At 49.7% G+C, this 15143-nt stretch overlaps 1 protein-coding gene across 1 annotated transcript in view; it reads left to right on the plus strand.

Moving 5' to 3' along the window:
* The first annotated feature begins 1734 nt into the window (after window positions 1-1734).
* Window positions 1735-15143, plus strand: part of CS (citrate synthase) — a 126982-nt gene continuing 113573 nt past the window's right edge. The window contains exon 1 of the mRNA XM_033937969.1: window positions 1735-2012. Coding sequence (XP_033793860.1) covers window positions 1962-2012 — 51 coding nt within the window. The 5' untranslated portion in view covers window positions 1735-1961. The remainder of the gene's footprint in view (window positions 2013-15143) is intronic.

Consider the following 15143-nt stretch of genomic DNA (forward strand, 5'->3'; position numbering starts at 1 on the left):
GACTAAAATGGTTAGGGCTCTTCAGCTTGAAAAAGAAACAGAAGAGGGGCGATATAACTGAAGTCTACAAAATCCTGAGTGGAGTAGAATGGGTACAAGTGGATCGATTTCTCTCTCTGTCAAAAATTACAAAGACTAGGGGGACACCAGGTGAAGTTACAGGGAAATACTTTTTAAACCAATAGGAGGAAATATTTTTTCACTCAAAGGATAGTTAAGCTCTAGAACGCATTGCCAGAGGTTGTGTTGAGAGCGGATAGCATAGCTGGTTTTAAGGATTTGGATAATTTCATGGAGGAAAAGTCCGAAGTCTGTTATTGAGAAATACATGGGGCAAATCATTGCTTGCCCTAGATCAGTAGCATGGAATGTTGCTACTCTTTGGGTTTTGGTCAGTTACTAGTGACTTAGATTGGCCACCATGAGAACAGACGGGCTTGATGGACCTTTAGTCTGACCCAGTAAGGCTATGCTTATGGTCTTATTGTTCTTTGTCTTCATTAACTTTGGTTATGTGGAAGGAGGGTATCTTTCCTCCCTTGCAGCTGGTGCAACCAAGGGAAGGGGATTGGAACTTGTATACCGCCTTTTTGTAGTTTTACAATCACACTCAAAGCGGTTTCACATACAGGTACTTCAAGCATTTTCCCTATCTGTCCCGATGGGGACTCTCATTGTCTACACACCATGCACTTCAGTTACCTTACTTAAGCCCTGTTTTATTAAGCTGTGTAAGGGGTTGTTGGTTTTTTTTTTTATATATGACAGACCACTGTAGTAAAAGCTCCAATGCTCATAGAATTCCTATGAGTGTGAGAGCTTTCACTGCAGCAGTCTGCTATTAAAAAAAATCCAAACCTTATACAGCATGATAAAAGGGAATCTTAATTTTGAGTAATACCCCCTTTTGTTATTTGTAATAAAATGTACTGAATTATTGTAATAAAGTATAACAAAACATTGTAAAATTGTGATGCCTCTTCTTTTTTCTTACATCTCTAGCCTTAAAAAAAAAATAATTACAGACTAACATGGCTGCATCTCATGAATCATAACTTCCTAAGTGCAGATGTCCTTAAACAGGTCAGTAATGGTACTGCCTAGATTGTAAAGCATTTATTCTCCTAGCTTTCCAAAATTTCTCTGTATGACCTTGTACTTGGCTCTTCTACCCTGTTACTCAACAGTTAACTATTAAGATACCTAATAACAGTTTAAAAAATGAAATGTAAAAAAATAAAATAAAATTAATAATAACAGCTGGATCTAGAATGAAAGAAAATTTAATTTTATAATATAAAATTCGTTTGCATATTAAATAATGTTTAAACGTAATACAAATATATTTTTAAAAATTATGTCCTTGACTTTAACCCAGAAATATGAACTCTGCTGATAGCGAGTTATGCTAATAGGGAAACAAACCAATATTTGCTATTGGGACATACGGTCTCTCGCTAATATAAGGAACAGCAAAAGTGTTTGGGATTCTAGTGACACATTTAAAAAAACACATGGAAGAATGTGACGGCCACACCCAAACCCCGAAAGGTCGTTGCTCTCGCAATCTCTTCCGAGAGCAAAGAGCAACAGCTGAGCACCGACCCTCGCTCCCTTCTGACACACCATCCCACCCCCTCGCAGCACGCCAACCAATCACAAGACGAGAGCGCTTATGGCCGCATAGGGCTCGCGAGGCTTCACTCGATGGTCACCTTCAGAGAGCCCCCCCCCCTCCACTCCCTCCTTCCGCTCTCTCCTGGACCAATCCCTTGAACCCAACTCACGCGAGGGGCGGGATCGGCGCGGAGGTTATTCGTTACGCGAACGAGGGGGCGGGCGGGGTTTCCGCTCCGGCGGAGGAAGTCCTCTTTTCAACCTTGTCTTCACGCAGGGCTTGAGAGCCGCCTTTGGCGCCACCGGGCTCGTTCTCTTCACAGCCGCTCGTTTGCCCGCCTGCCATGTCTCTACTCACGGTGAGCAGGGTGGCCGCCCGCCTCCTCGCATCGAAGGTAAGGAAGGAATTGGCTGGGCTACCGGGGCCGTTCGACGCCCGAGTTCCCAGCGGCTGGGCTGGCAACCGTGCGGGACACGGACCGTGGGCACCGTTCCTTTTAAATCCGGTTCTGGCCGGATGGAGAAGAATTTTAGCGCAGGGTTCTCTTCTTTTGGGTGCGAGGTAATTGTAGTCGGTACAGGTTTGGCAACTGTCTTTTTTTTTTTTTTTCTCCTTTGCAAGTCGGCGCCTGTCCCTGAACTCCAGAGGGCTCTGTAGCTATAGTGTTGTTTTCTCTGGGGGGGGGGGGGGGGGGGTTCTTCTTCTTTCCTTCCTTCCTCTTTCCAGTTTATCTTTAATACAAGCATTGGTTGTCTCTCGGGCACTTACCGATAGTTTGGATTGTGAGCCCATCTGTGACAGAGAGGGTAGTTTTAATAATAATAACAGCTTATATACCGCAATACCGTGAAGTTCTATGCGGTTTAAAAAGATTAAGCAAAGGTACAAATTGATTGACTTTAAGAGGGGAGGAAGAAAGAGGGTTAATAGGACAGGAAATCCAATTTTGAGGAGAGAGTGATCAATAGAACAAGTTAATCGCTATAGAGGGGAGCGAGAAGAGAGGATCAGTTGTCTAGATACTTTAGGAACAGGTGTGCCTATCACTTTATTAGCTTTGTAAACCGCTTAATATTTAAGTACAAGCGGTATATCAAATTTAATAAATACAACATTATACACATTTTCTTAGTGTCTTCCGTTTCTTTTTGTTTTGATTAATATTTTCTAATAATGATATAAAGCATTGAGTTGTAAAGTAAAAATGTGGCTAGAGGAATTTGTTTCAACTATGAGCTGTAAACGCCATGTATCTTTTTTTCCAGTGTGGTAGTAGGAGGATGAAAGTGGTTCTTTTAAGACTTTTTAAAATAAAACCTTCCCATTAACATTGATTGACTGATATAACTGTAACATCTGGTCTCTTGTTATGTGTTCTCATGCTGTTATATAATGCTCTACAAATCACTTTGGCACAGATTCACTAAAGATAGCGATTCAAGTGCTGTTGGATGATTCAATGGCCGATTTTCAAACAGCGATTGCTCTGCTCGCAAACCCACCGACTCAATCGCTTAGTGAGCGCTTGAGACGCGCAGAGCCCTAATAGTAGTGACACTGCTGTCAGGGCTTTTGCTTTTTTAAAAAATGAGACAGATGTTCTGCGCAACTTAAATGCGCACCATCTGTCTCATTAAAAAAGCCAACAATTGCGCCGCGCCCCCCCCCCCCCCAAAGCCACCGTTCCCCTGCCTGCTTCCCTGAAAAATTCGGCAGGAGGGATGCCCACTCCCTCCTGCCCCAAAGGCTCGCTACCATCCACCCACCTGCTCCCCAGAAAAAACCTGCAGGAGGGATGCGCACTCCCTCCTGTCCCCAAAGGTGCCCACCCGCTCCCTGAAAAAAGGCACTAGAGGCCCCATGACCACTCCCCCGGCCCCGTACCTCTAACATTGGAAGCAGCAGGTACTGAAAACACCTCCTGCTCCGGCTCCTCCCCGACGACACTGGGCCTTAGGCCCTCATGGGCCCAGGCGCTGCGGGCTTCTCCCTTGGGTGTGGCCTGAGGCATCTGAGCCAATCAGGGACTTCCTTAGGAAGGAGCCTAAGGAAGTCCCCGATTGGCTCAAACACCTAAGGCCCCTCCCAAGGGAGAAGCCCGAGGCGCCTGAACCAATCAGGGCCTTAGGCTTCCCACCCCCAGTGCATCACATGATGCACCAGGGTGGGGCCTAAGGCCCAGTGTCGTTGGGGAGGAAGGAGCTGGAGGTGTTTTCAGTACCTCCACTTCCCAATATCAGGGGTACGTGGGGGGAGGGTCTCCGTTGCCTTTTTCTTCAGAGAGGGGGAAGAGGTATTCACGGGTAGAAGAGAATGGGAATCTCTTCTGCTGTTTTTTTTTTCCGGGAGGTATTTGCGGGTAAGAGGGTGTGAGCATGCCTCCTGCCAATTTTTTTGCAGGGAGGGGGGAAGGTATTTGCAGGTAAGAGGGAGTGGGCATCTCTTGCCTTTTGGGGGGGGGAGGGCCTTCATGCAGGAGGGCGTAGGCATCCTTCCTGTCATCTTTTTGGGGTCTTTGTGGGTCGCGGCAATTGGAGGGTGCATGCGATTGTCGGCGGGTTGTTGGTGAGGGCTATCAGTGGCGGAGGGTGGGTTTTTTTTCATTTTTTTAATGAGGCAGATATTTTGCGTGTATAATACGCAAAATATCTGTGCCATTAAAAAATGATTTAAAAAAAAAACCCTGGCAGACCTGTCGGTAGCAGTTACCAACAGGTCTATAGCAGTCAGGTTTTCAGATCATAAATAATAGCCAAGCAATTGTAAATGAATCAATCGCTTGGTTATTTTGCATGGAGTTATACTAAATTTGCATGGCCAGATCGGAAAATTGGCAATCGAGGGGAAAAACACATGGTGGGCCGTTTTGTGAATCGGGTTGGTTAGCAGCGATCATCGCTAAACCTGTAAAAACAGGTTTAGCGACGATCATTGACTTTAGTGAATCGGGGCCTTTGTGGATAGAATAACCTTAGGAATTTAAGATTGTGAGAAAGTGTTAAATCATTCCCAAAGCTTCAATGGCTTTCTAATGGACTTGTACTGGGTATCAAGTTGGTGAAATTACTTTAAGCTGATGAAAAAGTTTTATTGTGCATTTAATAATTTTAATTTTTGTTCATATGCTACTTTAGCACATTTCCCAACCTTTCTCTTGAAGTGCCAACCTTTCTTTTAGTGTGACACCTTCATGTGACAACTAGGATTCATAGCTGAACAACAACAAAAAATCCTAAATATAATTTAATTGATATAAAAAAAAAAAATAAGCAAGGGAAATAATCTTAACCTATGAATGGCCATACTGGGTCAGACCAGTGGTATGTCTAGCTCTGTATGCAGTGGCAGATCCATGTCATTAGTACTTGGCAGAATCCCAAAGAGTAGTGAGATTTTATGCTACTGATCCCAGGGATAAATGATGGCTACACTTGGCCTGTGAGAAATCTGGAACTGATGTGTTGCGTAAATTTTTTTAATATTGACTTTAGCAGTTAACATTAAGCCAAGTGTAAATTTGTCTACATCATGAAACTTTTACACATTCTAGAGTTTACACAATATCAAAGAATTAGGACATTCCCCTTAGAGAAGGCTTGTCCTACCTTTTTGGGTTTTTTTTGCCACATTTTATATTTTGTAACATTTGGAGGGCCAAAACATACATGCATGCACTCACACTCTCATTTTGGTAATCACACACTCATGTGATCTCTAAGAACACAGAATGAAATGTGAATTACACATTATCCCAGGACAAGCAGGCATGATATTCTCACATGTGGGTGACGTCATCTACGGAGCCCCGATGCGGAAGCATTTTCAAGCAAACTTGATTGAAGATTTAAGTTTGCTCTGCTGCTCCACGCATGCGTGCCTTCCTGCTCCACTAGGGGGTGCATCCCCTCGTGGTCTCCAGTTCAAAATTTTCCGCTGAGCCTAGAAGTCGTGTTTTTTCAGGCTCTGCCCCAACTGTCTTCTAGCACCGCGATTTTTTCTTGTTTTTTCACGATTAAGTCGCTGTGCGCGAATTCTTTACCTTTTAACTTGATTCCTGCTTCGTTTGTGACGACCCGGAGGCTTCCGGGTCCCCGTGGCCGCGTGGCTACTCGAGCTGCGGCCACTTTCGATTCTATGTCCCGGCCTTTGACCGGTTTTAAAAAGTGCACCCGGTGCGAGCGGCTTCTTTCCATCACAGACCCGCATCGCCGGTGCATCCTCTGCCTGGGGGCCGCTCATCCAACTGACTCCTGTCCCCAGTGCGCTACTTTCCAGAACCGGGCCCTCCGTCGAAGAAAAGCCCGCATGGTGGATCTCTTCACCCCAGACCAACCCTCCACCTCGGCCCCGGCCTTGACCTCGGCCCCGGATACCTCGGCATCGCCTCGAGACTCGACTCCGAAGTCTTCGGGACAACAGAAAGCCTCGGCCCCGGGTAAGTCCCCTCTTCCCTCTTCAGGTTCCGTAACATCGAAGAAGCCAGCATCGGGGAGAACGTCGACGCATGGCGCAAGCCCCATGCTTACAGCCCCGGCTAAGCCCTCCAAGCCTTCGGGCCGTGCCTCCACCACACGGGAATACTCTGATACGAGGTCGCCCCCGGTGGAGTGCACCGAGGCAGTGGACATGCCTTCGATGCTGTCCGTGCCCGTCTTCCAGGACCTACTCCGAGCGATGATCACGTCGGAGCTGTCCGCTGCAATGGCCCAGTTTCAATCGGCCTCGACCTCGACCCCGAATGTGCCAGACCAGCCTGAGCCTCGCATCGAGCAACCTCGAGGAAAGGTGCACAATCCTCGCCGCATCCCATCCTCCTCGGACTCCTCGCCAAGGCGCCCGAGACGTTCTCCCTCCACAGACCGCCGAGGGGCAAAACGTCGGGCTAAAACGACAGAAACCTCGAACCGCCGTACCTCCAAGAAGGCCCGAAGTTCACCAACTCTACGAGGCCGTTCTCCCACACCTCGTACGGGACCACTAAGGGTGGCTGAGTTATCACTCTCCAACCCGCGCATCCTTCGAACTCCCCCTCGGACGGGAACCCCGACCCAAGGTCGCAGGTATTCCCCGAGGGAGTCCGGATCGAGGTCACCGATTCGACATCGATCGGTACCCCGAACCCCGGCATCGTCTCCGAGGGGCTCCTCGAGACACCGAAGGTCCACAACCCCGGAACACTCTCACAGTGCTTCCCCGGCCTCGGAGCATGGATCGGAGCAGGAACCTCAATATTCGAGGGAAGCCTCCCCATCCTTCTCCACCCGACGAAGGTCTCGTTCACCGACCCCGCACGGGGCCCCGGGAACATCTCGCCCATCCTTCACTCGCTTTGTCCAGGACATGGGCCACGCCTTGGACTTAGACCTCCAGTCCGACTCCAGATACTCTAAGGAGTACCTGGCGGAGCTGGATATGCCATCACTGCCCAGAGAGTCCCTTCGTTTACCACCTAACCCGTTACTCCAACAGGCCTTCTTCAGGAACCTGGAGACCCCCTACATGGTCACAGCCGTACCCTCCAAAATGGAGGCCAAGTACCGCACAGTACCTTACCCGGAATTCGAACAACCACAGCTCTCCCACCAATCGCTGCTGGTAGAATCCTCCCTGAAAAAGGCTCACCCATCCCGGGTCTCAGCAGCGGTCCCCCCAGGCCGAGAAGGCCGAACCTTGGACAAATTCGGCAGGAGACTATATCAAAACGCAATGATGGCCTCTAGGGTGCAAAGCTACACTTTCACCTTCACATCCTACCTCAAACACCTCATTGGACTATTGAGAGCCTTTGAGACTGACCTACCGGCCTCCCGACAAGGAACGTTCGGCCTGCTTTTGGAGTCCCTCTCCAACCTGCGCCTTCATCTATTCCACGCGGCCTACGATGGCTTCGAACTCTCCTCCAGAGAGGCAGCCTTTGCTATCGCCATGCGCCGACTAGCTTGGCTGCGCCTGGTCGACATGGACCCCAACTTACAGGACCGGTTGTCAAACCTCCCCTGCGTGGGAAAAGAACTGTTCGATGACACTATCGAGGCGGCTACAAAACGCCTCTCCGAACACGAACGCTCGTTTGCCTCCCTTGTCCGGCAAAAGCCCAAACCGCCCACGTCCAGGCCGTATAGGGCCCCTCCGCGCCGCTACCCACAAAAGTCCACCCCTGTCTTCTCACGGCCCCCACCCAGGCGCCCGCAAGCCCACCACCGGGCCATGCCCAAATCCCAACCGCCTGTGACCACCAAACCGTCCCCGTCCTTTTGACGGGACACGCGGAAGGGGGCGGGCCCCCTCCGCCACAGCCACAGGCCTCCTTCCCATCGGGGGTCGACTCAAAGCTTTTAACCCTCGCTGGGAACAAGCCACGTTGGACGCATGGGTCCTTGGCGTGATCTCATCAGGGTACTCTCTCAACTTTCGGGCCATTCCTCCGGACAACCCCCCAAGGAATTGCCCTCCCAACCGGACTCAGCTACCCCTACTCCTCTCCGAAGCTCGAGACCTGCTTCGCCTGAGAGCAGTGGAGGAGGTTCCCCCCGACCAACGGGGGAAGGGCTTCTACTCCCGTTACTTCCTGGTACCGAAAAAAACGGGAGACCTACGCCCAATACTAGACTTGAGACGCCTCAACAAATTTCTGGTACGGGAAAAATTTCGGATGCTCTCCCTACCGACACTCTACCCCCTGATCGACGAGGGCGACTGGCTCTGCTCCCTCGATCTCAAGGAGGCGTAAACACATGTCCCAGTACACCCCGCTCACCGCAAGTTCTTGCGTTTTCAGGTAGGGGACTGGCACCTACAATACCGAGTCCTCCCCTTCGGCCTTGCATCATCACCTCGGGTCTTCACCAAGTGCCTCGTGGTGGTCGCAGCAACCTTACGCTCCCAGGGCCTCCAGGTATTCCCCTACCTGGACGACTGGCTAATCAAAGCCCCATCCAGGGAAGGGGTTATCTCAGCGACCCAACAGACTATTACCTACCTACAAAGTCTGGGGTTCGAAATAAACTTCCCAAAATCCCAACTACGCCCCTCACAGTCCCTACAGTTCATCGGGGCCACGCTGGACACGGTTCGCCTCCGTTCCTTCCTCCCCCCTCCGCACCTAGAGGCGTTAGTAAGTCTGAGTCGAAGGATCTCCCTGCTGACCTCGGTATCAGCTCATCAGATGATGACTCTCCTGGGCCACATGGCCTCCACCGTCCATGTCACACCCTTCGCCCGCCTCCATCTGAGAATCACTCAATGGACCCTGGCATCTCAATGGCGTCAAGACCGGGACCCGATCGACCGTCCCGTGACAGTGACTCCTTCATTGCAACGATCGCTCCGCTGGTGGGCCGACTCTTCAAATCTTTCCAAAGGTTTGTTCTTCCTCACCCCACCCCACAGCAAGGTACTCACCACGGACTCGTCGGAGTACGCTTGGGGAGCCCATCTGGACGGCCTACGCACCCAAGGGATGTGGTCAGCACAAGACCGTCGCTGCCACATCAACGTGCTAGAGCTTCGGGCCATCTATCTCGCAGCTGTAGCCTTCCAACATCTGCTCCAAGACCGAGTGGTTCTCATCCGAACCGACAACCAGGTAGCGATGTACTACGTAAACAAACAAGGGGGGACAGGGTCTTGGCCCCTTTGTCGGGAAGCCCTGCGCCTCTGGAAATGCAATCTCCAACAACACCTTCCTTCGAGCGGTGTACATACAAGGAGAACAAAACTGTCTGGCGGACAGACTCAGCCGCCTCCTCCAGCCACACGAGTGGTCACTACACTCTCAGACCCTACGATGGGTGTTCGAAAGGTGGGGGACGCCTCAAATAGATCTGTTCGCATCCCCTCACAACCACAAGCTGCCTCTCTTCTGCTCCCGGATACACACCCCGGACCGGCTCGAGGCCGACGCCTTCCTCCTCGACTGGGAAGGAAGGTTCCTGTACGCGTTCCCGCCGTTCCCTCTGATACTGCGGACGCTTGTCCACCTGAAAACAGTACAAGCCACCCTGATCCTGATTGCCCCTCGCTGGCCACGCCAGCCGTGGTTTTCCCTTCTACTTCAACTCAGTGTCAGAGATCCACTGCCTCTACCTCTGTTTCCCTCTCTACTATCACAGGGTCAGGGTTCACTGTTACATCCCAATCTTCAATCTCTTCATCTGAATGCTTGGTTTCTCTCCCCCTGACTGCTCTCCCCATGTCTCAATCAGTCAAGGAGATATTGGAGGCCTCTAGAAAAACCTCGACGAGAACCTGCTACTCCCAAAAGTGGACCAGATTCTCAACCTGGTGCTCCGCCCACAGCCAGGACCCGGTGTCGGTCCCCGTCCCCCTGGTCCTTGACTATTTACTTCAATTATCTCATACCGGCCTAAAGACCAACTCCATTCGAGTACACCTCAGTGCGATTGCGGCCTTTCATCAGCCCCTGGAAGGGAAAGCCCTCTCGCTCCATCCCTTAGTCTCTCGCTTCATGAAGGGCCTGCTGAACGTCCACCCCCCTCTCAAACCCCCCCCCCCCCGGTGGTTTGGGACCTTAACGTGGTTCTGGCTCAACTAATGAAACCTCCATTCGAGCCCCTAGACAAATGCCATCCAAAATTCCTCACTTGTAAGGTAATTTTCCTACTCGCGCTCACGTCCGCCCGGCGGGTTAGTGAGCTACAAGCTCTGGTAGCGGACCCACCCTTCACGGTATTCCACCATGACAAGGTGGTACTCCGCACCCATCCAAAGTTCTTACCTAAAGTAGTGTCTGATTTCCATCTCAATCAGTCCATCGTCTTACCTGTGTTTTTCCCCAAGCCCCACTCTCACCCCGGAGAAGTGGCGCTCCACACTCTTGACTGCAAGAGAGCGTTGGCCTTTTACCTCCAACGCACTCAGTCACACGGGAAAGTCCCACAACTGTTTTTGTCCTTCGACCCAAACCGGTTAGGTCACCCAGTTTCCAAACGCACCTTGTCCAACTGGTTGGCCGATTGCTTCTCCTTTTGCTACGCTCAGGCTGGTCTCGCGCTGCATGGTCGAATAACGGGACACAAAGTCCGAGCGATGGCAACCTCCGTAGCGTTCCTCAGGTCCACACCTATCGAGGAAATCTGCAAGGCTGCCACGTGGTCTTCGGTTCATACCTTCACCTCCCACTACTGTCTGGACTCACTGTCCAGAAGCGATGGCCGGTTCGGCCAATCGGTACTGCGAAATCTATTTGCTTAAATTGCCAACTTCCCTCCATCCCTTTTCAGTTAGCTTGGAGGTCACCCACATGTGAGAATATCATGCCTGCTTGTCCTGGGATAAAGCACAGTTACTTACCGTAACAGGTGTTATCCAGGGACAGCAGGCATATATTCTCACAACCCGCCCACCTCCCCGAGGTTGGCTTCTTGGCTAGTTAAGTGAACTGGAGACCACGAGGGGATGCACCCCCTAGTGGAGCAGGAAGGCACGCATGCGTGGAGCAGCAGAGCAAACTTAAATCTTCAATCAAGTTTGCTTGAAAATGCTTCCGCATCGGGGCTCCGTAGATGACGTCACCCACATGTGAGAATATATGCCTGCTGTCCCTGGATAACACCTGTTACGGTAAGTAACTGTGCTTTACAGGTACCGTAATTTACTTGCTAAATGTTTAAGCCTCCTTTTACTAAGCCAAGGAAACGAGTGATGCACAACAAATGCTTTGAAGCCCATCCAATTCATATGAGCATTGGAGCAGTTAACCCTTCTGCCTGTGCTATTAGATTTAGTAAAAGAGGAGGTTAGGCCATCTCTGACTGGGTGATCCTGACACCATCCTTTTCGGCTGGGGAACGATTTGTCACCACAGTTCAGTGCAGGGGCAGTGGTCTCAGACCGAGCGGAGATGGTCCATCAATCATCTGGAGCTGTTAGTGATTCACCTGGCTCTGCTTCGCTTTGTGTGACGTCTTCAGGGGCGAGCAGTGCGTGTTTTCTCCAACAGTGCTACGGCAGTGGCTCATACCTATTGACAGCGTGGAGCACGGAGATCTAACTGCTGTTTCGCTGGGCAGAGCACCATCTTCTGGCGATCTCTGTAGCTCATGTAGCCAGTGTGGTTGATGTCCAGGTGGACTATCTCAGCTTGACAGACTCTGGATCTTGAGGAATGGTCTCTGTCCCAGAGAGCATTCAACTGCATCGTAGACTGGTGGGGTCTCCCAATATTAGATATGACATCTGCAATCAGCAGGAAAGTGGATTGTTTTCTTCAGCCGCCAGTGCAAAGGGGAAATGAAGGCTTGTATGCTCTGGTGCAGCCCTAACCGTAGGAGGGTCTTCTGTATGTCTTTCCTCCTTGACCCCTGATTGTCCTCCTGTTAAGATGGATTGCATCTCACACGTGTCGGGTGATTCTCGTTGCACCTGATTGGCCGAGATGCCTGTGGTATGCCAACCTGGTTCGTTTCCAACAAGGTCTAGGACTCAAGCTTTCTTGTCACCCTTATATGCTCATGCAGGATCTGATTGTGTTCTAGGATCTGAACCGCTTTGGTCTTACGGCTTGGCTCTTCAGTGCAAGGCCTTAGCAAACGCTACTTGTTGGCGATGATTTCAACCCTTGTCTGCAGCAAGCGGAAGTCTACGCTGGCGGCTCACACGAAGGCATGGAGATATCAGGCCTGGTACATGCAGAGACGGGAGGATCCCAGAATTCTAGAGTTTCTTCAAGGTGGGTTGGGAAAATGGCTGCCGGTGGCTTCCCTTAGGGTCCAGTTGGCCAGTCTCTCCTGTCTCAGACCGAAGCCCCTGAGGGGCTCCTTGGCTTCTCATCTGGATGTATTCCTTTTTCTGAGAGGGATGCTACGGCCTCCACTTTGGCGTTTTGTCTGACATGGAATTGTAATCTGGTTCTTCGATCTCTGGCTTGTCTGCCTTATGAGCCATTGGAGTGCGCTTCTCTTATGGATCTGACCATCAAGACAGTTTTCCTGATGGACATTACTTCAGCTGCAGAGTTTCTGAGATTCAGGCTCAGTCTTGCTGGGATCCATTCCTGTGAATTACGGACTCTGGTGTCTCCTTGCACATAGTTCCATCCTTTCTGTCTAAGGTAGTTTCAGCATTTCACTTTAACCAGGAAGTTAGACTCCCAACTTTAGTGCCCTCTGGTTCGAGAGAGCAGGATTGGGTTCTGCGATCCTTGCGATCTCTGTTGCAGTACCTGGAGGTCATGAATGAGTTCTAGGTCTCCAACCATCTGTTTCTTTGCCTTTAGATCTTCGGACACTATAAATCTTTTTTTATATTTTCCACTCCCTCCTTAGTGTCTACTCTTAAACAAATCTTGATGTAGAAGTCCTGAAGTATAAATGCCTGGCTCTTTTGTGCTCCACATCTGACACCCTACCAAGCTTTCTCTCAGCTCAGGCTCAAATCCTTCCTCCTCCAGTAGTCTTATTGCCCAACTAAATTCTTACCTGACCCCCTAAGCTTGATCTCCTTTTTACCTTTTCCTCACAAGAGGTTTAGTCAGATTTCTCTGCTCCCCCTTCTCCCCATGTAGATACCCCCCTCCAGTTCTCCCTATCCTAGCAAGACCCCCCTGTTTTCCCTCCATTTCTCTCTTTGAAATTCCTCTCTGGTACACACATCACCCCTTCCCCATAGTTAATCACAGTTCTTGTCACATATTCCCCAGCTCACATTTCTGCTTGCTATTTCTAAAATGTTTCTTGGGCATGGGTGCCCTGCCCAGCCTCATGCACACCATACCTGTATTTCTTGTACAACAGGACTGGTAGTCTTGACCAGCAGGTTAAACCCTCATTAGCTGCAAAGGTTATAGAGAGCCCACTGTTTTGTTGTCATACTCCACCTCCTATCATTCTGGGATGAGCTTCACATCCTCAGTCTTACTCTCTACAAGTGAGGAGTAGAGAGCTTGTCTGTTCTGCTCAAATTTAATCTTTATTATTTGAGAGGGGGGGTGTTATCTAGTTGGAGGCTTTCGGTGCTGTAGAGAATCCTGGTCACCCCGGGGCATCCCTGGCTGCAAGACGATACAGACTCTTAGGGCTGAGGTCTGTAGCCCACAGGCACATGCCTCACATGTTTTCTGTGTGATCAGTTCTTCAGTAGTTTTCAGAGCGCATGGTCCATACCCTTAGCAGCATCCCCCCTCCCCCCCAGGTTCATCTGCAGTGAGCTTAAGTGGCTTGTCCCCAGGTTCTGTCTGCAGTGGGCCTGAGTGCAGGTTTTATCCAGTATCAGGGCTTACTGCGTTCCTCCCCACACATCGCACAGTTCCATCATGGTTCTGAGGGTCCAGTACCAAGTCGGGGACTGGATGGCAGTCTGAAGAAACAAGCCACCTGTTGGACTCCAGACTTGTTTGAGAGTTGAGACAGAAAATTTCTCTCTCCTCTGATCAAAGGTTTCCCTGTGCAGCTCCAGCACAGAAACATGGCACAATGAGTAAGGCTATTGCAGTCTGTGGGGGAATATCAGGGGGGCAGGGGCCTTAAAATTTATTTTTGAAGATTTCTGAGTTTATGGAAAAGATTTCCCACCTCCCAAAACCTCCCCAAAGTCAGTGCGGGAGAACCTGCCAAGACCCTCAGCAACTTGGAGTAGTTTGCTCCCAAATGCATACACATTATGAAACCTTTTTAAGATTCAGAAGCCATCGTAACCCCATGTTGGGTCTCTGCGGAGGTAGTGCCAGGGTTTTTAATGAAAAGACGTAGGGTCCACCCTAAGGAGCCATGCAAATGTCACAGGGACCCAAGCTCTGGTGGACTCATTTTAACAGCCTCTGTCAGCTAGGCCTAGCTCTGGAGGTGCTGTCATTGTGTGCACTAGACGAAATATCTTTTTTATATCAATTTTTTTCTATTTCACGTGCATAATGGATTTTTTGGGGGGCTTCGGCAGCAATGCTGAATTTGTATTTGCTTAACGCTTTCCTCCATTCAAGTTTATGTTCATAGGTTGCTTTGGTGTCTCAAGCCTGTGGTAGGTTTGTTTTTCTGTTTTCAGTGAACCATGGTGAGTGAGGTTGGGTTGTAGGAAAGAGGAGCTAATGATTCCAATATGAGTTCAATTGTAGTGTTCCAGTTATCCAGCATAGAGATGGCATCATTTGAGATTGAAATGTAATTATTCTATGACTTTGTTTCAAAATTGATTTGCATTGACCTGTCTGTTTTTTTTATGGGGCCCTTGGTTGGAAGTACTTCCCATGTAAAGGGGAAAGTTTGAAGGACAACAGGTAGTGATCAGATCAGGAAGTTGGGGCCCAGGTAGAATCTGAAATGATGTGCATGGGATTGGAAGTTATAATATCTAGGGTGTGCCCTTTTTCATGAGTAGGGCCAGATCAAGAAACAGTACATTACTATATCGCTTTAAATTGGTAATATGGTTGAAATCTAAATTTAAATGGTGATTCTAGGGAAGTATGTTAAGATGGAAAGTAGAATGGAATTATTGTTCTCTCCCCCTCCTCCCAAGGATCACACCTGGATGAATTTACGCTTCCAAAATCTGTCCTGGAAATCTCACA

Source organism: Geotrypetes seraphini, chromosome 3 (assembly GCF_902459505.1).
Source record: "Geotrypetes seraphini chromosome 3, aGeoSer1.1, whole genome shotgun sequence".
In the NCBI taxonomy this organism is placed as follows: Eukaryota; Metazoa; Chordata; class Amphibia; order Gymnophiona; family Dermophiidae; genus Geotrypetes; species Geotrypetes seraphini.